A 21548-nucleotide genomic window follows, 5' to 3' on the forward strand; every position below is an offset into this window, starting at 1 on the left:
TCGGAAAGATCAACCAATCAAATCCTTCATCTATGTGGGTGGGCTTTATAATCACAGTCACTTATGTCTCTGTAGAGAAAAACAACAACAGTTGAGCCTGAGGGCTTCTTCACTGCAGAGTTAGCCGACTTCCCTCAGCAGCAGTGAGGCTGAAACAGACAGGCTGCTGAAGCCGACCAGCTCAGTGTGGCATTCTGAGTCACACCTTTAACACAATGTCAGAAATTATGGCTAAAACAAGACTCAGCACAATGCTCAGTGTAGAGCAGAAAGACAAGCATTTGAGTGGCTTTTCAGCTCTTCAGCCTGCGCTGCAGGATTAATTTTAGTTTTGAAAATGGATGCTACTTTTTTTGGAAAAACTTTGCTTAAGACAGGTAATTTCCAATCAAATTAATGGAACTGCACACTGAAGTTTTCCTAGCATTTAGGAAATTCTAGGAAAATTAAAATTTACCTGGTAAGCTGCTGGACTACTGAGAGACTCATCAGTAAAGGCATACAAGGAGATAATAACATAATACTACAATCTACATTTGCCTTACCAAAAGAATGACATACAGTTGCATTATTCATTTTTAGGTGCATAATTTCCTGTTTTGTTTTGGGGTTTTTTTTTGACTAAAGACTTCTGTGCTCAGCAACAAGAATGGGGTAAAGGCCATTCTTCTCTGGAAAACAGCAGAATAACTGGGTGCTGGTTTTAAGTCACAATCCTGCTGTGGACTTACTATGAAATTAAAATGAAACCACAAAATGTGATTAATAAATGACTAATAAGTATCTATCTGAATCAATCGTCTAAGTTGGAAGGGAAAACGGTAATATTCTTAAATTGAGGTTGAGGACGGCGCAAAATCAATCACAGGACAACCTTTGGACAACCTTGTCCTAAATCTTTGTTTTGAAATAAAATGTGGTTTAGATTTCACAGATTGTTGTTTCGATCCCTGCTTTATGTTAGCTTTCTTGTGCTTTCTGTGTGGATGGTTTTGTGTGTTTGGTTACCGTCTTTCATTCTGCATTCAACCAAAGAGTTCCTGAGTGTGATGGTTTGATTCACGGTCAGAGGATTTACCACAAACACTAGAAATGTATTGTTTTTCTGGATGTTAGTTCTCTTTTGCATATGAATTATTGGACTTCTACAACAGGATCTGATCAGAAGATCTTGGTCACTGAGCCATGGTTTACCGCTGTACTTTACTAATGACATTGCAGAAGTACATCATGTTCAGCTACGTCTATTAGCTACAAGCAGCAATTGTACGTATCAGAACACATTTAAATGATCTAAAATACAAAAACATCAGAATTTTCCCTACAAATCCTCCTTGTTTGAGACGTCAGTCCTTTGACTGTCAACATGTAAAATTAACAATCAAAAACATGACAACAATTTTGGCTTCATACTGTCATGTGACTTTGGTTTGCCACCTTGTGAGCCTCACCATGACGTGGAAGTAGATGTGTTCGCAGGCTTCACCTCCAGGAAGCAGCGTCAGGTTTTGAGGCTGCATCTTGCTCGGCTGGTCCATCACGGCCCGAGGGTTGAAACGTCTCTCCAAAATGGAGACGTTATACCTGATCCCTGTTTGGACCAGAAACGAGATTAGCAGTGACCACTTCTGTAAATACACAGTTGCATTTTTATTCATAGAAGTTTGGCTGATTGAATAAAATTCATGGAGAATATCACTAAATTTTTTTTTTGAAAAATCGCTTGACTTAGTGTATTTTATCAACATGTGACCATCCCATACAGGAATCTAAACTCTGTGGCTTTCCCCAGAACACATTGTGCTAGATGTTATTTGCTTATGGGCTTATGTTGTAATGGAATGAGGAAAAATCTACTCAGTCTGAACTTATTCATGCATTACGTTTGAGTTCAACAAGAAAGTTGGAAACCTGCAGGACTCTTAATGCAGAAATTAAATTCATATGTGGAGATATCAGTTATACATTATTTTTTTTGTTACAACTCTAACTTTAAACGTTTAAGGGCTTCAGAGCCAATTTCCGTTTATAAAAAAATTAATTTAAAAATCTGGGTCTTTGTTTTGTAGACAATGCTCAGAAATACTGTAAATAGATGAACATAAATGAGATTAACTTCGATCGAGGCAGAAGAAAAATTCATCAGGCCGCAGGAACCTCTCGATCACCAGAACATCTGCCACGCATTACTCGGCAGACATGACGAAGGGAAAAAAATCAAACAAATGTGTTCTGAAGCATTCAGCCACGAAGGGCAAGATAACTCCCCTTTTCTCTGCCTCTTTTCTGTTCTGGCACGGCCAGCAGATTTGATGAAGATGTCGCCGGGTCAAAAGTTTAACTCCCCCTGTGCACAATGAAGCGGCACTCTGATGTTACTGCTGCGAAAACAAATGGTAAGCACAGTAATAATACTTCTTCGTGTGGGTCACTTTGATGGCACAGCGCTCTTCGTTATAGAATCACACAGATTTATCAGCCAGCCAATTTGTCTATTTAATGGCGCCAATTTCCTTAATTTTGGGACATCGGTGATTGGCCCATACTTACATGTGAGGCCAATCTGATTCCTCAATCTTATCTACCTCAGCCCTGGTCTGAGAATCACAGCAATCGGTTCATCTTTACTTCTATTGGTGCACTTTGCAAGAGAGCGGTCAACATTTCTTTATTGTGAATAGAAGCAACTGGAGATGCAGATTTATACAGTTAAAGAGACATCTGAATGTGGCAGTTATACCGACGTAGCAGTTTTCAAGGCCGCAGCTTCATTTTGGCAGAGAAGAAGCAGCGAGGCCGGGATCTCTTACCGCTAGTAAAGCTTTTTCTCTGGACAGAACGAGCCATTACAGTTTTTACAGGCAGCCAGAACGCTGCAAGACTTTAATAAACTTATTTAATCACTTTAATAACCTAATACTTTTCTCAATTTTGAAACAATTATATTTGAATGGTAAAAAAAGGATTTCTCGATCCTAAGGCTCATAAAAGAAGTCAACAGATCTCACGAGTCTAATGGTTGTGCAACTATATCTGTAACTTATCTTTGCGTTTCTGACTGAATTACAACAAACAGCTAAATAAGTATTACATAAAACAGCTTGGACAACTGATACAGGAGGGAAGGAAGTATCAAACTGCAGATGTTATCCCTGCATATGATTGTTTTTGCTGGCTCACCTATTTCCTGCGTGGGAGGAATGGCCGTCCTGGCAGTGATGTTGAAGCACACGATCGCTGACATGCAGGTCACGTCTTTGCCACCTCGCTGACAGTCTTTCACAAAGATATTCACCTTGCTGGGCTCAAACCTGACATTGGCGTATATCCGCACAACACTCCTTGACCTGCGAGGGTCACAAAGGCGGTGAGGCTTAAGAGTGTTTCTGGGAAACATTTTCTGGAGAGTTTTAGCGTAAAATAATAATTGCACTAGCAGAGTTTTATATACGGACCAGAGGAGAACGGCAGCACCGAGGGAACCCACTGCCAGGTCCACTAAACCATCGTCGTTCATGTCCATGTTGCCATGGATACTGCGGCCAAAGTACTGCAGGCCCGGAGCCAGATCTACCGCTGCTATTCTCTGGACGACAGACAGCAGATGAAGAACGTGTTTAAATTATTACAACACCAGCTTTTATTCAAATGAAGAAAGTTTTATTTGTGAAGTAACAAGAACATAACTTCCTAATGATTATTATTATTATTTATATTACATTACATTAAATATCACCAGCATCTTGGAATGATAAAAGTAAAAAAAAAGGTAATTGAGGACATTTAAAATAATTTTCATTCAGCAGTCTATAAATATTGTAGATTTTTTTTATTACTTTGGTCAGTATGACTGAATTATTATTCTGCATCTCCTTTCTGCATTTCCCACATTGCTCAGGATATAGTATTGCTACTCCGTATTCCAGCCTGCATCTCACCTTTTGCTCTGGTTTCAGTTGTTTTTTCAGCAGCAACTTGTATTTAATTATGGGTTTAACTTCTACAGACTAATGGCCATCAGCCTCCATTTGACAAAAAAAAAACAGTGACAAAAACTTACCAGTATGCAGTACTCAGTTAAGTTTTAGTATGTAATATGTTTTTTTTTTGTCGACACTTAAAAAGATGACTCTTTTAAAGCCAAAACATTAAATAAAAAAAATGCAGCAATTTATTAATATAACAAAACACAACTTTGTTTTAATTCAAGGGTGTAAAATTTACAGTGCACTGGACCTTAAGGATAGATCAGAGTAAATTTCTCATGATGATATTATTTTTCTTCCTGGACTGAAGTTGAATGCTCCATATATCAACGAGCGCCTCGAGTGGTCAACAATCATGAAATAAGTCAACATCCCCAGCGTCTGGCATCCCGAGGTGAGTAAATCTTCATCAGTGCAGACAGAGTGTCTGCTTCACACTGTGTCGAGGGAGATTAAGTGATGTTATTGCTGTGACGTCTTCATTGAACTTGTGTAAATTGTCCTGTCCAGTTCCACTAAGAATACAGTAAACCTTTGCATTTTGTGGTAATAAGTAGCTCTTAGCTTGGTGGTTTCCACCATGCTGAAAATGCTTTTATTTTTTCAGCTAACTCAAGGTAATATGGTACATTATTTTAAATATGTAGATAAATCACAAGTAAAGAAACGTTTCAAGCTTAAAAAAAATCTTAGTTCAAAGAAATCCAATCTACCTCTATGTGAACAACATTAGTTATTGTCTGTGATTAACTTGCATATTCACAGGAAGTAACGTCTGGTAATGTTAGGCTCATGAATGTATTTTAGCCATTTCAAATTCAGTAGAAGTGTAATTGCGTGTAAAAGCAAAACATATAAAAAACTTGTGTTTATCTGTAATTTTTTACGGATGCCCTACCTGTTTGTATTTTCGTAGTATTCTGTTGTGCTGGCTAAAGAAAACGTAAATGGAGCCTTTGTGGTCATCTTCCAGCGGAGCTCCAACCACCAGGTCGTTGAAGCCGTCGCCATTGAGATCAGGGACCGGAGCGAGAGACGAGCCGAAGCGAGCATTCTGGCCGCCGTTGTGGATCTCCAACGCTCCTTCTGGGACGAAACGATTCTGAGCCAAGAAGGAAAAAGGTACATGTATCAAATACGTCTGTACAAGCCCCAGGTTTTACAACCGCTTTAACCATACAAAAATGTGTTTTTGAAATTTTTAGAATAGGGTTTTGTTTCTCAAGTGAACATCAGTAATAAGGAATTTTGAACATCTTAAACAATTTACTGTTAGCTAAAATATAATATAATATAAATATAATATAAAACATAAATATAAAAATGTACCCTGTTTACCATTAGAGAAATCTTGCCTACCATTAGTATTGATTGTGGCACAATTTTAGAAAATATGGCATTTGATCAACTAATAAACTAGTTGATTTGAGCAACATTTGCTTTGGACATAAGCTAAAATGTGACTTAAATGCCCTATCTATAAAAATACAGCTTGCACTCCTATGTCTTTTGAATGTTTCCCATCAAAGGTTTTGTTGTCTACATATAGATAAAAACTAGATTTGTGCTGTGTAAAAATATCCTGATCAGCAACAACATCAAAACCAGGAGCCTGACAGGCAGCAGGTCTTCTTTAGCTGCGACTCGTTGAACTCTAGAGGATCTCTGTCGATGTGTTGCACAAACAGATCTTACCAGTAGATCCTTTAAGTCTCGTCTACGACATGGAGCCTACGTAGACTGGATGTTCACATTCCAGACATGTTGGAAAACATTCAGATGGTCAGAATTAGGAGACCAGCTTAACACCTCTCACTGTTTTTGATGTTCAGCTAAAGTGCGCAGTAGTTTCAGACATCCTGCAGTCACCGCTGCAAAAAAGCAACTTTTTAGATTTAGACTGGTCAACAAAAATATTTAGGTGGGTACCTAATGAAAAAAACACTAGCATCTTTTGTCTTAAAAGTTCCATAAAACACGGCATCTTTTCTACTACAACCTTTGCTCCATGCAAAAATATCACTCATCACATTCTAAGAAACTATGTGAAGTCTGTATGTGGTGCCAAAATGTAGTCACTGAATCCCTGGTAATAACCAGCGTTGCACTTACAAGTTGCTAAAATCAATGGTTGTACTGCACCTCACCAAATTTGTTTCGGTAGACTGTCTGCTCTGAACAAGAGTCAACATGGCAAACTGAACAAATAGTAATTTCTGCTTCTTTTCATGCTATATACTCCAGCAAGAAGGTAAGCGATGTTTTTTACTTCAACCAGTGCGTATTGTTAAGAATCTGGCAAGATGGTGTTTTGGATAATCATAAAAAAAGACCCAGATGCTACAGATTAAAAACAAAAATCTCACATACTGACGTCTTTTTAACGAGGACACACTGATCAATCCTGAAGAAGATTCAAAGATGTGAGGATCACAGATAAAACGAGGGGAAGCATTTATTAAGTTTATATATCATAAAAACACATGTACCAGAGTACAGCAGCATGTAAGATCAACTTTAATCAGTTGAGTATTGGCCAAAAATTACGCTTCAAAATATCATTTTTACTTTTTGTTTCTCAAAGAAAATTATATCCTACATGTAGGAACCATATGTGTTCTGTTCGTTTCCCAGTAAAACGCTGATTGGGATGTGAAAGGACCCTCCATCCTTGGATTGAAACTTTTTAACGAGAGAAAGAAAGTTATTGTGTATTCATTAGAGTTTATTGCATTAATTATCTTCAAACCGTTGCTGATACAGAAAAAGTAGACCACTTATTTTCCATCTTTTTTTAAATTTATTTTTAAACAGAATACCGAGTTCGGATTAACATCTGTGTTTTGCACATAACTCTTTGTTTTCCTTTTCTTTGAACTGAAACTTCAGGCACTAAAAAAAAAATCTAAAGAATCTTACCTTTGGGTTGTGAGAGGAAAAAAAGAAAGCATTATAGCCAAAGATATTTATTTGAAGTTCTATTCTTAGGAAGTGCTAAGGCCCATGGAAGATAACCGTGACTTCAGAGGCAAGCAGACTGCTGGAAAAAATCTCAGACAAAAGTCTGAGAAAATGGAACCGGATTCCATTAGTAGTCATCCATATCATTGCTCTATTTGGCATCAAACAGTCATACAGTAATAAAACTCAGGGCTGCCAGATTAAACATGAGCTCACTTGTTTTTTCAGTTGTGTGAATGCAAGCAAAGTTGACTTAAATGGAGGCTTTTACTTCCCAGCTACCTGATGTGAGGATATGTGACAAACTGGAAGATTTATAAAGAAGCAGGGAAACATAATGCTGTTTAATTTAAGACTTATGGTTCGTGAGGAGCCACCGAAAGGTCACGACCGGTCCACAGCGAGACAGCTGTACGTGTCAGACGATATAATGTGTGGAATATTATTTTTCATCCACTGCCAGATTTCAGGACATAATGTCCAGAGATTGAAATCGACTTTGCTGTACCTGTCCCAAAAGCTCCTTCTCTACTCCAACCTCACATTTTCTGAGGCAAGACATACGTCTCAATTTGGGTTACCCCACTTCAATACTCCTTATTTGTACTGACGAGTCAACACACATGATTTAAATTTAGTAATTTAAATCGTGTGCTTATAAGCCGGACCGCATCAGAATCACAAATACATACAATATGAGGCAGATAGTGCTTTTATTAATCTTATAAGCTGTAATTTTGGTGTCTAGGCTGCAGCTTACGGTTGCTCTACACATTTTAACTGAAATGAATTGAAAACATATGAATGAAAAATTTTTAAACCCATACAATTTTCCTTCAGCTTCACAATTATGCCTTATTTTGGATGCTCCCTCACATAATTTTCAAGTTAAATGCAGTTACGTTTGTGTGTTTGACATGAATAAATGTAAAAAGTTCAAGGGGTGTGGTGGCCATGAAGCAGCCAAAAGAATCACAAAAGACTTAGAGACTTTCTGTGAAGAAGTGAGGGACAAAAGCAAAGTCTTCATGGACGTGTGAACTAGGTGACGAACTAGTAACAGACTCTCTGCTTGCCAACACAAGTTTTTCAAATAAGTATTAAATCCCATTTTTCTGGAGGATCAAATTTTACCTAAACGTTTTTGAACAAATTTCCAAAAATAAGAATGGATTCAAATACTAATCTATTCATTGATAATAGCTTGTAATAACAGCTGCCACTCCTGAACAGGAGACGACGTCAGACCTGGGTCTCACCAGGGTTTAGGAGAAAACGGACTGGAAAGCTGCTCAGTGTTCAAACCTTCACTATTAGCTGGAAGTGAATTTAACACATGATTTGGAAACGTCCCATAGTTAAGAGTGGAAAAGTACATAATTCAAGTTACTTGATATCTAGGTATTTTCCAGTCAGCGAAGTTTTCAGGAGTTGTGTCATCTTCTGCTTTCTGTAATCCCAGTGTTGGCCTGTATCAGATCAGCCAACAGGACATTTTACATCCATATTTCCCTCTGCTTTCTGCCTTTCTTTGTGGAAATGTGGATTTCATTTCATTTTCCAGCAGGACTTGGCACCTGTCCACACCACCAAACATGTCAACATCTATGATTGGCTGAATGACAATCGTATCGCTTTCGATTGGCCGGCAGCGTGACCCGACATAAACCCCGTGATGACTCTATTGTCAAGAAGCTGATGAGAGACACCAGACTCAATGCAGATTAAAGCAACCTGTGTCTTTTATATCTCCTATAGTTCCAATTTTCATTAACTGTAAGATATAATCGTCTATATTAATCCAAATTAAATATGCCACTCTGTATAATGCACCTAAACAAATGTAAGAGTTTAATCTTAAACATAAATATAAGCTTTTAGGTTATCTTCTGATTTATTGAGATGAACCTGTATAACCCTATAATATACATGGTTCTGTTTCATTAGTTAAAATTCTTAGAAGAGTTTTTGTGGCAAATATTTCTGTATGGACATGTTTAGACTATTTAGAATGAAGATAACTAAAACATCAAACAAAGAAAGCTAGGAGGAGTTGAACTAAACTCGTCCAGAGAAAAGTTAGAAGGTCTAATGTGAATAAAAATTGTAAAAAAAAAATAAATACTGGATATAAAAACTCCAATAAGCAAAAAGTACAAAACTAAAAAAAGGAAAAGTTTAGTCATCAAAAGGCTACGTAGGCAGGTTTTTAGTGCTTATTACCAAATGTGTCAGGACTCTATTTAACCTTAATCAGTGGAATCCGTGAGCACTTCCTAGTATTTAATAGGACCACGGAGATGTATGCAAGTGTTTTTCCAGCACCAACTCACAGAGCAGCATCTCAAGCAACACCTGAATCAACCACATCATTAATATTAACTGCCCTGAACATGTGGCATTTCTGTCTTAATGATGAGACGCACTGCTAAGGTATGACTTGTTTATGTTTTGCTTGAAAGCTCAGACTTGCCACCTGTGTGATGTGGTTTTGGCCACGACAGACATTTGAATACCTCATCCATGCCTGCTCTCTGAATTTAAACCAGCTGAGGACATTCATTTTCCCAACAAGCGAGACGGACCTGGAGCACTGGGAACATTTTTCTTTCTGAAGACGCTTCTCGCGTCCAAAATGGTGTGCTGGAGCCCGGGCTCGGAAGGGGCAGAATACTTTCCTCCTGAGTTCACTCTCCACATCCTATAAAGTCTGCATGCTGGCACGAAGAGGTTTTCCCATTCGATCAGGAGGAGGTCATGTGTCAAACCCTGATTGTGCCAACAGGTGTGGTTTCAATAAAGCTGGGGACGTCTGGTTTAGAGCAGGTGCTGACCCACTTTTGGGATGTCGAGTTGTTTCGCCGAAACTTAATTAAAACGGTCCGGTGTCCTGTGCATTTAAGGAGTCGATACCCACCGTCTCGGTGACTCTGTAGATGTAGACCTTCCCTTTTTCCATGCCTGCACTGAAGAACATGGGGGCTGCCACCAACAGGTTGTCGGTTATGCCGTCTCCATCGATGTCCACGGGCGCAATCTCACTGCCGTAGTAGGAGCCGATCTGAAGCAGAAACCCACATTATAAGTCAAGCGTCTTATTTTAATTGCACATTTACATTTGAAGCAATGTTTTTTTTAAAACTCTACATCTGAACTTTTTCACATTCTGCCCTATGACAGCTAAATTCTCAATAAGATTTCATTTCTCTTGCATTTCATGTTAGAGACTAACAAAACTAAGCACTTAATTATGAAATGGAAGGGAAAAGACGCGTTTTTATGAATTCAAATAACATTTTACTGTATGCTATGCTTTTATTACTCAGCACCTGTAAGTGAAAACTTTGTAGGACCAAATTATAGGGGCATGTACGATTTGATCTGATTAGCTCTGGCTGTATGTTTGCAGCCTCTCAAAAGGTTTCCTTCTAAGATGATAAACTTCATCCATCTTTCCATCAGCTCAGCTTCCATGTCCCACGTTGAAGAAAAAACATTCTCACAGAATAATGCTGCCACCGCTATGTTTTGCTCTCGGGGTCATATGCTGTGTTAGTTTTTCCTCCAGATTTACTGTTTTCCAAGTTGGCCACAAGGTTCAGTACCAGCCTCCCTCCATTTTTCCACTTTTTTGTCTCTTGTGCCCAATCCGGCTGTGGTTAACTTCAAAACAGATGTCTCACTTTTTTTTCCCTAACAACGACCTTCTTATTACCACTTCCATAAAATCAAGATTTAAGGAGCAACAACTACTTGTTTTCCTGTCAATAAATGGTTATAGCTAAGCTGTGAATCCTTATAGCAACTCCAGAGTTTCATTGTGTCTCTTTGCTGCTTCTCTGACCAAAGCTCTCTCTGTTTAGCTGGACGGACACGTCTTGGTAAATTTGCAGCTGTGTAATACTGTGTAATACCCCCCGCCCCCATTTTTTGGACATTGAAAGCTTGTCGTATTGTAACTTTGCTTTGCTTAAAACTTTCTGTCTGTATTTTGGTCTTTAAAATGATTCTTGTTTTTCATTTTTTTAAATCAACTTTTAATTGTGGACTACTTTGTTTTGGTTTATCACCCAAAATAATAATTAAGGCAAAGTAAAGTGAAGCAAAATGACAAAATAAGGATATTTTTAAAGGGTTTAAATACTTCTGCAAGGCACTAGATTTGTACAACGCTACACACTGAAATGCATCTTATTAGTTTAATGATTTACTGATGGGCTTGAGTGTTTATTGAACTTGAATGTTGAAAGCAGGAGGCGGCACATGATGAGTCGCAGCGAGCCGTGGATCCTGATGCTTTTTGAGCTTTTAAAGTTTTATAGAGTCAGAATCAGATGCTTGAGTAAAGGGAACATCATCTAGTTCTTTTGAAACAGATTTGAAACATCTGGCTATAAAATGATACAAAAAGAGTTATTTGCTCAAGAGCTGTAAGTTCAAGGAATAGTTCAGTCGAAAAAAACCCCCAAAAAAACCAAAAACAAAACATCTGCTGCTCTGGATAACTTGTTGACATGTTACAATGAACGCTGAACGCGAGATCATTCTAGGCACGCAGGCTGTGAAGAGCTGCCAGGTGTGAGCACATCAGCCATTGACACAAAAAACAGCCAGATTCACAATGCTGGATTTGAACTTGGTTTTCTGCAGACACTGATATTCATCTTCAAGGTACCATCTGCAGCTCTCTGGGAATCCCAAAAATAATATCCACTCGTATCATAATGCAGTTCATCAATATGACTTTGTAGTTTGGACTGCTGCAGCGGATCACAGACATTTTATTGAGCTCCAATTTCAAACTTAAATTGCCTTCTTTCTGACTTTTATTTGTATTTATGTAACTTGCACTGGACACATGAAAGGAAAATCTGCAGTTTTATATATAAATGATTTGAACATTATTTCTATACATACCGAGTAAACTATAGAAAATATAGCTTCTAATCAAATGTCGAGAAAGAAAGATTTATATGAATCTATATTTTGCCTACATTTAAAATAAGTACACAGGTTGGGTGAAAATTCCCATGTTAAAAGAAAATGAAATGAAATGCAAAAAAATCTTTAAACATTATTTACTTCCACCTAAAAAATAATTAAACTGACTCTGGTGATTTCATAAAAATATGTTTTAAATGCTTTGTGGCTCGGTTTTAACTTATTTTCAGCTGCAAGCTTCTTTTAATTTGTATTTATATTGGTTATATAGTGTTGGTAAAGTGGTGACGGCTGCTGTACCTGGTGGCCCTTGAGTGAGTGCAGGATGGTGAGGTTCCCTGTGTTCTTCAGGGTGAAGATAATGACTTTGCCCGTGTGGTTAAATCGTGGAGCTCCTGCCACGAGCAGACGGCCATTTCTGGATGACACCACAGATGTTACGGTATACCCTGAGGATGTAAAACAGTCACACACACACACACGCACCCCCACGCACACACACACACACACGCACACACACGCGCGCGCGCACACCAATTTATCAATGGTTTACTCCCAGACTGCAAATCGTTTTTTTTAGGTTTCCTTTCTCTCTTTAATTTCTCACATCAAACCCACGATGTTTCCTCCATCGTCTCTCAATTTCAAATTCTGTATCGTTGTTTTATATTAGCTTAAGTTAGTTATTGTTGCCAAGGCAAACATTATAACTACCTTTAAAAGAAAGATTAACACTTTATTACAAAAATACCTTGTAGTTAAGACTGGTGTGGCTTTCCAGAGTCGGCTCTGTCGTTCTGCTGTTCAAATATTTTGAGATAATTGTTATTAATGCTATGCATTCTTAGTTTCTCAAAAGACGTACCAATGTTTTGTTTGTTTATTTGCTTTGTGTCCCCTTCTTGCTATAAACCAGTCATTCTGTCTGCTTGCTCAGCATGTGGGAAGTATGAAATCAGCTTTGACTCCAGAGATTGATTAATTTTACCAAATGGCATTAACGGACCAACTGTAGCGTACTATGTTATATTATAATTGGATTCAATTGGACTGTATGTAGACAGCTCTGAATAATTGTATTTTGGTGAATTGATTCGATTTGGTACCAGTAACTGATCTCTGTACACTGGGTATGATTACAACCCGTTTGTCCTGTAAAGTGCCTGATTTGAAGTGGCATTCTGTAAATAGGCAGAATGAAATCAAACAGTAACGCCAACCTGTGTGGCAAATTCAGGTACAACCGAGTCACAATAACAGTAAACATCTGTGGTGTTAAAACGAAACAGGGAAATATGTGCAAGAAGAAAACAAGAGATGAATAGACGTTTTGGAGGAGGGCTGCAGCTTGAAGAAGCGGTTCTAAATCACTGCTCTTCCCTTTCAGCATAACTCAGAAAAAAAAGTAAACACAGCCGAAGGCTCCAGGAATTATTAATGGGGAATTGAAGGAAGCTACAAGCTAAACAAAATATCTTTCTTATCCTATATGCCTTTTGATTTATCTTGTTAGTTGTTTTTTGGGGGGGATGGGGGGTTTGCCTTACCTAAATATGCACCATGGTTTTTGAGCTCTTCAGGAAACTCCTGTGTGTAGGATGACTTTGGAGGGATCACCTTCCCCTGTCGCGTTTCCTTCAGCACCGCTCCGTTCCAGTCGTAAGCTCCAACTGCACCCACCAAAATCCCATCCTGAAGGTGAAACCCAGGAAAGTGCTTACACTTACACAGCATAGCATCCTTGTGCAACAGTCAAATGGCTTACTAATTACTGCGCATCGTTACACTAGTGTATTACTGACTAGACATACACTATAGTGAGCAACATGCTGCAGTGTATTACTCACTAACCACCAATCTGGAGTACAGCAAGATTTACTGTGGTGTGACTCAACTTGTTTTGAAAAGGGATGAACAAAAACCTATGAAGTGGCTTCATAGATTTATATAGACATAAAGAAAAAAATACTTGTTTTTCTTAGTACTCAAGCAGCATGTTTTTGAAACATAATGCTAAATAATAAAAACTGAAGTCATATGCGCCAAGTAACTTACCAGCATCATCCTGAGTTTAGCAATGCTGTGCAGAAAGCATGAACATTGTTTGAATTTATCATTATGAATGTGTATGTTTTTTATACTGAACTCTAGTTAATATCTATATTTTACACATCGTTTTATTTTCTACTTCTTAAATCACGGAAAAGAGTTGGAAGATCAAAGGTAATGATGTGATTCCTTCTTGCTGCACTTGATTCCAGGGTGATGCACGGCAACATAAACTGTGAAATATGATTAGTTAATAAGATTTTCAGGGCCAAAAATGATCATTTCTGCTTTTCCCAGAGTTCAGATGAAAATAGTTAGTCATCCATGCTTTCAATGCCATTAGACAGACAGGTGTTTTAGCCACTTTACTAGTCAGGTTAGCTGAAAGAAGGTTGTGAATGATTTTTGTACTTTGATGACCTAATGTTTGAAATCCATCAGGAATGAAGTGCAGGAATCATCCTGCTGTCTCTGCTCATTTCCTTTTCAATGCAAAAGAAAATTAGCAAAATTAGTTGAACAGAAATTGACACATAGCTGTCTATATTTAGATTTAATTTTTAAAATATATTTTAGCAGACCCCTAACCTCACCAGTGTCTCATGTCACAATGTTTTTGTTTATAATCTTGGATTCTTTATGATCACACGCAGACTGATTAACTCATTTTACAGCCACAAAATGTGCTCAACAACCTGGCAGTGATCCAAACCACAGCAGCCTTTATCTGTCCATTCCCCATCTTAAACTTTCAAGACGGGAAAGAAAGCAGCGTTTGCAGCATTTAGCTGTAAACAGCAGGAGAATTGGGAAAAGGATTTTCTATGTTCCATGGCTCACCATACTTTGTATGTCTGACACAATAATTACAGGGTTCCCGTGCATAATGACTTCAGTTTTTTTTTTCTTCGTTGTACACCATATTGTCGACAACACACTTTCCAGCATGTGTGCGGGAGGACTTGTGATTTCCTCCTGAAGGATGGAACTGCGTCCTCACCGCACTCGGACGACGTCACTCTTTAACAGCGACGTTGTGCCAGTGTGGTTGTCGGCTTCGGCCAAAATGGTTTCTCCGTGGCGAATGGTTGAAAACCCAGAGCGGTTCAGCCTCATAAATGAGTGACCTACTTCTGCCATAGTTACATGTATGGACATATGACCCACTTTGGTAAGAAGTTCATCTGGTTGTTGGTTTTATGTACTTTTATACACCTTAGACGGTGAAAATACAGTAAGTGCTTCAAACTCACTCAACAAACAAAGAGTGTGTGCTCTAAAGACAATCTAACATAAATACAATCTGACAATTTGTGTCAAAGCTGGAGCCTTCTTATTATTTTTTCAGCATTAGATGGAGGAAATTGCAGTGAGAGAAGGCTGGCTGTATGGAGATGCAATGAAACATCTGCAAAGTATATGACATAAGCCTCATTCAAAGTTGACACTAATTACACTCAGTAAAACCATCTGGGGCCCGAGGACTGTTTTTCTCTTTTAAACATTCTTTCCAAAACGTTATCCTACTTTCAACACTCGGGCTGGTGTTGTCGAGAATCTCTGGAATCTGGCCTTACGGACACAATTTCCAGCCATTCCTGCCACCCAGCTGCACATGCTCCTATAGTTTTTATATTCTGAGTCGGATAAACGTATTTTTTCCCCTCGACAAAATCCAGTGGGAAATAAACTCAAAGTAGCTGCATTAGGATCTAAGTCTATGGCCAGAAGGAGAAGAGCGAAAATCGGAATGAAGAAGCAGTACAGCAGAGGAAACATATCTTTCTTCTTCTTCTTCCAGCTGTCCTGCGCTAAAAGCCAGCACACCTGCAGCCCTTCACTCAGAGATGCTTAAATACAAGCGAAAACTTCTAGGAAATTTCAAGACGAGCGAGTCATTCTGCGGTAAAACTGTCTCAATCCAGTTATAATCCTTTACCAGTATGTTTCCCTTGGGGATGCGAAGCATCTTATTTCTCATCACAGCATAGTTGGAATGGAAAAAGTCTGTCTGTCTGTGTGTGTGTTCCTCTTGAATCAGTGTGAACTTTAACATCTGGGGCCGAGTGATAAATGACCCGTTGTGGGGAGGGGGTTAAAAAGCGGCTGAAATTGAGACAAATTTGTGTTGTTTCACACACTGACAGATGGCATGAGACAGCGGGGTAGCATCAGTCAGACTCACCTCCACGTTGTGTGCGGAAAAACCTGCCTGAGACATCTGGAGGCCAAACGCCGTCCCGTTCTTACTGGTTCCTGTGTAAACAAGACTGTGTAAACAAGAAGTGTCCTGAAGCTCTGCTGCCACAGAAACTTCACTTTAGAGCAAAAGTGCTTTCTAAAAGCAGCACATTGTTTAGCATCCTGCTCAGAATTTAACGCAAGCACAAAAATCTTTTTTTTTTTCTCTCTGACATTTAGCAAATAGAAGAAGTGATTTTGGTCTTCCTAAATACTCTAAATCAGAAAGCTTTCGGTCTAATTAAATGTAAACATCTGTTGTCAGCTGCATATTTAAACAGTTATCATTCTGCACAAGTTAAAAAAAACACTAATACTCAATTTTTCTTTGAAGTTATTTGCTTATTAAGAGTTTTTTTTTTCTTGAACATTACCTGCAGCAAACTTAAACTCAAAGTTGTCATTTAAAATGAATCTTTTACCAACCTTCGAGGCTGAAGATCCGCTCCCCGAGAGCGTCAACGATATCTTTCAGAGCCGACTCGTCTGTCACATTAAAGAAGTGCTTGTCATCGGGGTCGCTGGCGATGTACTTGATTTCATTAAGGAAGGTCTCTGGATTTATTCCTCTGCGGTTGTAGTAGCCAAGTACCTGCGAAGGTTAAGATTTGACAAGATGTCACGGTTGAGGCTCGTTCAAGGTTTCTGACTTTTTCTTTTTACAGACGTTGATAAAAAATGGCTTTGACCCAAAGAGTTTAACATGGTCTAAAATGATTTGCATCTGACCTCAATGAGAGAACACAAAAGACACGACACAAATTCCAACGTTTTTATTTATTAACCCTCCTGTGGTCTTATGAGATGGGGTCATTTAGGCAACCCAATTTTTTTTTTTGTGTAGTTTTGGGAATTGATGGTCTGACGGATCTACTCCCCCTATCATGACATTGGCCACGCTTCTCCTGAGCGTTCTGCTAAGATCACAGGAGGGTTAAGCAATGATATAACAAAGCATAGAAATGTATAAAAAAACAGAAAAGAGAATACAAAAAACATATTTAAGACATACACATATATAAGCCGGAGGTAGCATCAATCATAAGCTCTAACTCCAGAAGAAACACTTTTTGCTGAGGTACACTGTTAACCACAGAGTTTATAGTACTTCAAATGGGTTACCTGTGCAAGTGCCAGTTAATGTCACTGTTTCCAGCAGATATTCAGCCAATTGACTTTATTGTTTTTTACTCAGACGGTGACAGAACAGTAAAAATAATATTAGCCCCACCAGCACTGGCACAAGCCACTGAGCAATGTGGTCTGGGAAGGATCATTTACACCTTTCAACTATATTTCCATACGATTATTGCTTGGGATTTGGAGAGGGCTCTGAATGGTATTACAAGTGATCTTAGCCAAGAAAATGATGCATGCCAAATAAGCCATGCAAATAATTGCTGTAGCAGACTCACAGCAATGGCATAGCGAGTGATGCCATCCTTCTCGCTGTCTTCGATGGCCTGCTGGAGATCTGGGCTGTCGTGTGACTCTCCATCAGTGATGACAATCATTACCTTCTTAGCGCCACGTCGACCTCCTTGCTTGAAGGCTTGTGAGCTGCGAGAAGATAAATGTTTGCTTTCAGTCACACAGAAAGAGCTAGCTAAAAAGATTGATGTGCGGAGAGGTGCTGTACCGCGCTGTGCTGATGCCGAGAGCCGTGTTGGTCTCCTCTCCGCCGCGCTGATCGATGCTGCGTGCCCTTTTTACCACCTCCTCCACTGATTTGTAGTCACTGAGTTTAAATTCGTGAACCACCTTCTCGCCATACTGGACGACTCCAACCTGGAAAAAATAAGCAACGAGTAAAATATGGAGGAAGTCTCAGTCTGGTTGACATAGCTGAAAATAAGATTGATCTGAGTTTTTCAGTTTTTGCTTCTCTTCAAACTAATGTGGGATTAGCCTAAAAATGTTAAAATCAGATTAAGATAAATTGTTGTTTTCATAATAAAAAAACGTATCACTGTTTAAAATTAAAACATTTAAAGAGGAAAAAAATATATATCCAAACCAAAAAAGTTAATGTCTCATTCTTCATGATTTAATTGTGATTTACCACATTTTTCAAAAAACTTAATTCAAGTTACTAGGTAATTATTAAGCCTCCAAAAGCTTACTGCAATCAGTGAGTTAGGTTAAAAGATCGCAAAAAGCCATACCTCATTCACCAGAAAATACCTAAAAATAGATCAGAAATGTCAAACATCTATTAACCTATGAAGGGTTACAAAGCCATTCGTAAGGTTTTTGGACACCAAAAAACCACAATGATGAGCACTGTGGAAAAAAACATAAAAAATCCAAAAACATAGAGCACATCAAGAGTGGATTAAAGACTGATCCAGGATGTCGCAGTAAGATTATAATCTTACAGGTCACAGAAAGTCATCAGTGTGACAGCTCCAAGACGAAACACACTGCTGAGCAACAAGAAACACAAACATCCATCTCACATTTTCCCAAAAAGCATCAAGACTTTTGGGAAAATATTCTGCGGAACGTCGAGACAACAGGGTAACATTTGCAAGGCGTGCATTAAATCTGGTGTAAAACCAAACCCGGTCCTTCGGAACAATAAACATGACTCCTTCAGTCAAACGATATGTTGGTGTGGTAGAGTCTGGAGCTGCTGTGCTGCGTCAGGACAGAGGCAACTTGCTGCAGTTGATGAAACCACAAATTCTGGTTTCTTGTAGAAAATCTTAAAATGTTTGGCAATGCGCTTGTGAGCAAACACACCAGCAAATCCACATTTGAATTACTCATAAACAGATCCTAGAGTGGCATATTTCTACATTTAATTCCATTTGCCATATTAGAGCTTCACATCCTAAACTGTACAACGAAAGGTGTTCCTTTGAGAACTGCTCCTCGATGACGTAAAGGACACAGCGCCAGTAATGATCGTCTAAACTTGATGCCGCAAAAGTGGCAAAATCTGTTCTGAGGTCTAGGAGGCAATTACTCGTTCTCAAGGGCCAGGTTGGTTTGGATAGCTTTTTATCCCTTAATAATTGTAACCTTCGTTTGACAGCTGCATTTTCATAAACTCAGCTTACTTTTGTCAGATCCTGAAATTAGTTTGATCATCTAAAAAAAAAATCAAAAACTGTTTAAATCTGGTAAATACTTTTTCGCAACACCGGAGGATTTAAAAACACAGACATTTGATTTAATTCACTCTGGGTTTCCTCTTCTATAGTATCTGCACTCTAACGTTGTTTTCTGATTATGCCCACCTGAATTTGACCTGGTCCGACGTGGAACTTCTGGAGAATGTTAATGAGAAAATCCTGCACTTCATACCAGGGATAGATGGAGTTGGAGCCATCAAGAACAATCACTATGTCCATAAAGGTTTCACATCCTGAATATATAAAGAAAGAAACATATGTTCATGTGTGCAAATATAATCCCCCTGCTGTGATTTAGAGCCATCGGTGGATCTTGGTCAAGCACGAAATATATTTTAAAGCTTACTCTGAAAGGCAGGGATAATCGTCCTGGAAAACTTGAAGCTTGCATTGACTTTTGAGCACAGTCCAGTGCTGTAGTAGGAGCTGCCACACTCATACGACCATAACGGCCCGCAAGCCTGAAATGTAAAAGAAAAAGTTTATACAAGCAACAACTAAGTGCATTCTGTAAGAAGAAACTCAGCAGTGGAACCGTATAATCAAAAGACAATCTTGTGGGCTTGGCCTTTTTTTTTTTCTTTTTCTCAATTGCCATCTCAATAAATAAATAAATAAATAAATAAATAAATAAATAAATATGGTTTCAAGGAAGAATGGCTTCGTTTACAGTCCCACTCACCACGAAGCTGTTGTCTTTAGGGTTAGACACGAGCGTCATTCCCAGCCTCATCTTGTCCTTTCGTTCTGATACGTTGGTCAGCGATATCTTTCCTTGAAGGAAAAGGAATTTGACGGAGAGGATCTCAGATGCACAGATCCATGCATGCACAGTCCTACAGAGAACAAACAGAGGCTCCACCATGTGGGGCTGCGGTTTGTTATTGCTGTCTGGCCAGGCAGAGCAGTGTCCGCATCTTCAGATCTCAACGTTTATGCCACTAAACTGCAAGTGATTATCCAACCAACGTCACATGTGCGACTGGTATGAAGAGGGCATGCAGTAAAAGCTGCAGTGTGGTGAAATGCACACATGGAAGTGTACAAGAACCATTAAAAAGTGGAATGACTGGCATGGCACCCAGACTCCTGTTTCACGGTTTACTATGACTAGGATCACACATACCATTGATGGATATATTTGTTTTGGACTTAGACTGTCAAATTGTGATACAAGTATTATGAAAATCAAAATGCTTTAATTGTTATTGTACAGAAGCACAACAAAATTAATTTCTGTACAATTCATTCAGAAACAGGTGACTGACGGTGCCGCCCTTTACGGTGCATGGGCTGTTTTTGGTGGCTACTTAAATCAGCAGTATGTACATTTTATGAAAAAAAAAAATGTTTTAAATATTTTGTTAAAACTACCATTATGTCCAGACATTATGAGACACATAATCTGTGAAAAGATCTCCTCCTCCTACTCCCTGAGCTACTATTGCCATCTGCAGAAATGCACCACTCCCAGTCAAAAACAGCCAATCAGAGCCAGGAGGAGGGTGTTAGTGTTGTCAATCATGCTCGTATGCACGCTGCTGAATGTGCTAATGGTGGAGAAACAACTTACCATTACCGGGAGAAAAGGAGAGGGCTAAGACCCTTCTCCTGGCTCTCATTGGTTGTTTCTAATTAGTACTGGGAGCACTGGGACACAGCAGGGGAGCTTGAATTTTGCACTGATTATCTGTCTCATACTATACTGTCACGTCATAGTGACAGTTTCAACAAATATGTGAAAAACATTTATTTTTATAAAAGTTACATGATGCAAATTTTTATTCTTTAAAAGGTAAATGAAAATGTATCAAGTGTGCTTTAGTGGATGAATATGACCCAAGAACCAGTGCTGGTGGCTACATTTCCTCTGAAGTGCAAACTTGTATTTGGGTAAGACACTAAACCCATCTTAATTTTACTCCAGCTCAAAGTTAGAAAACAGTGGGTTTTGCTAAATAACAGCAGGCTAAATTGTAGTGTATCTTGGTTTTAAAGAGACAGTTCAGAATGCTTTCATTTCTTTGAATTGAAATTAAGACATGTAGTCTATCATGTGAAACTCTGGTGATGAGCTGCTATACTTTACCTAAATTGAGCTTTGAGCAGCTGTTGCCATTGGTTCTCTTGCTCAGCGCGCATTTATATACATCCCCTGTTTGGTGAGACCCAGTCATTTCATACGGCGCACCCACTAATAACCTGAAAACACAGAGAATTCATACGTTAG

At 38.8% G+C, this 21548-nt stretch overlaps 1 protein-coding gene across 6 annotated transcripts in view; it reads right to left on the minus strand.

Annotated features, from left to right (window-relative positions):
- Positions 1 to 21548, minus strand: part of itga11a (integrin, alpha 11a) — a 59015-nt gene that overhangs the window by 14762 nt on the left and 22705 nt on the right. For 5 of the 6 annotated variants that reach the window (XM_081605045.1, XM_008404664.3, XM_081605044.1 and 2 more), the window contains 15 exons: positions 21408 to 21520; positions 20001 to 20092; positions 19665 to 19779; positions 19424 to 19551; positions 17818 to 17966; positions 17594 to 17738; positions 16605 to 16770; positions 16123 to 16193; positions 13436 to 13580; positions 12189 to 12337; positions 9865 to 10008; positions 4885 to 5088; positions 3456 to 3586; positions 3181 to 3347; positions 1452 to 1591 (listed from right to left, as the gene is read on the minus strand). In XM_081605045.1, coding sequence (XP_081461171.1) covers positions 1452 to 1591; positions 3181 to 3347; positions 3456 to 3586; positions 4885 to 5088; positions 9865 to 10008; positions 12189 to 12337; positions 13436 to 13580; positions 16123 to 16193; positions 16605 to 16770; positions 17594 to 17738; positions 17818 to 17966; positions 19424 to 19551; positions 19665 to 19779; positions 20001 to 20092; positions 21408 to 21520 — 2059 coding nt within the window. Of the gene's footprint in view, positions 1 to 1451; positions 1592 to 3180; positions 3348 to 3455; positions 3587 to 4884; positions 5089 to 9864; positions 10009 to 12188; positions 12338 to 13435; positions 13581 to 16122; positions 16194 to 16604; positions 16771 to 17593; positions 17739 to 17817; positions 17967 to 19423; positions 19552 to 19664; positions 19780 to 20000; positions 20093 to 21407; positions 21521 to 21548 lie in introns of those variants that run through there. The other variant, XM_017304196.2, reaches the window with a different exon arrangement.

This window comes from Poecilia reticulata, chromosome 3 (genome assembly GCF_904066995.2).
Source record: "Poecilia reticulata chromosome 3, P_reticulata-male-v2, whole genome shotgun sequence".
In the NCBI taxonomy this organism is placed as follows: domain Eukaryota; kingdom Metazoa; phylum Chordata; class Actinopteri; order Cyprinodontiformes; family Poeciliidae; genus Poecilia; species Poecilia reticulata.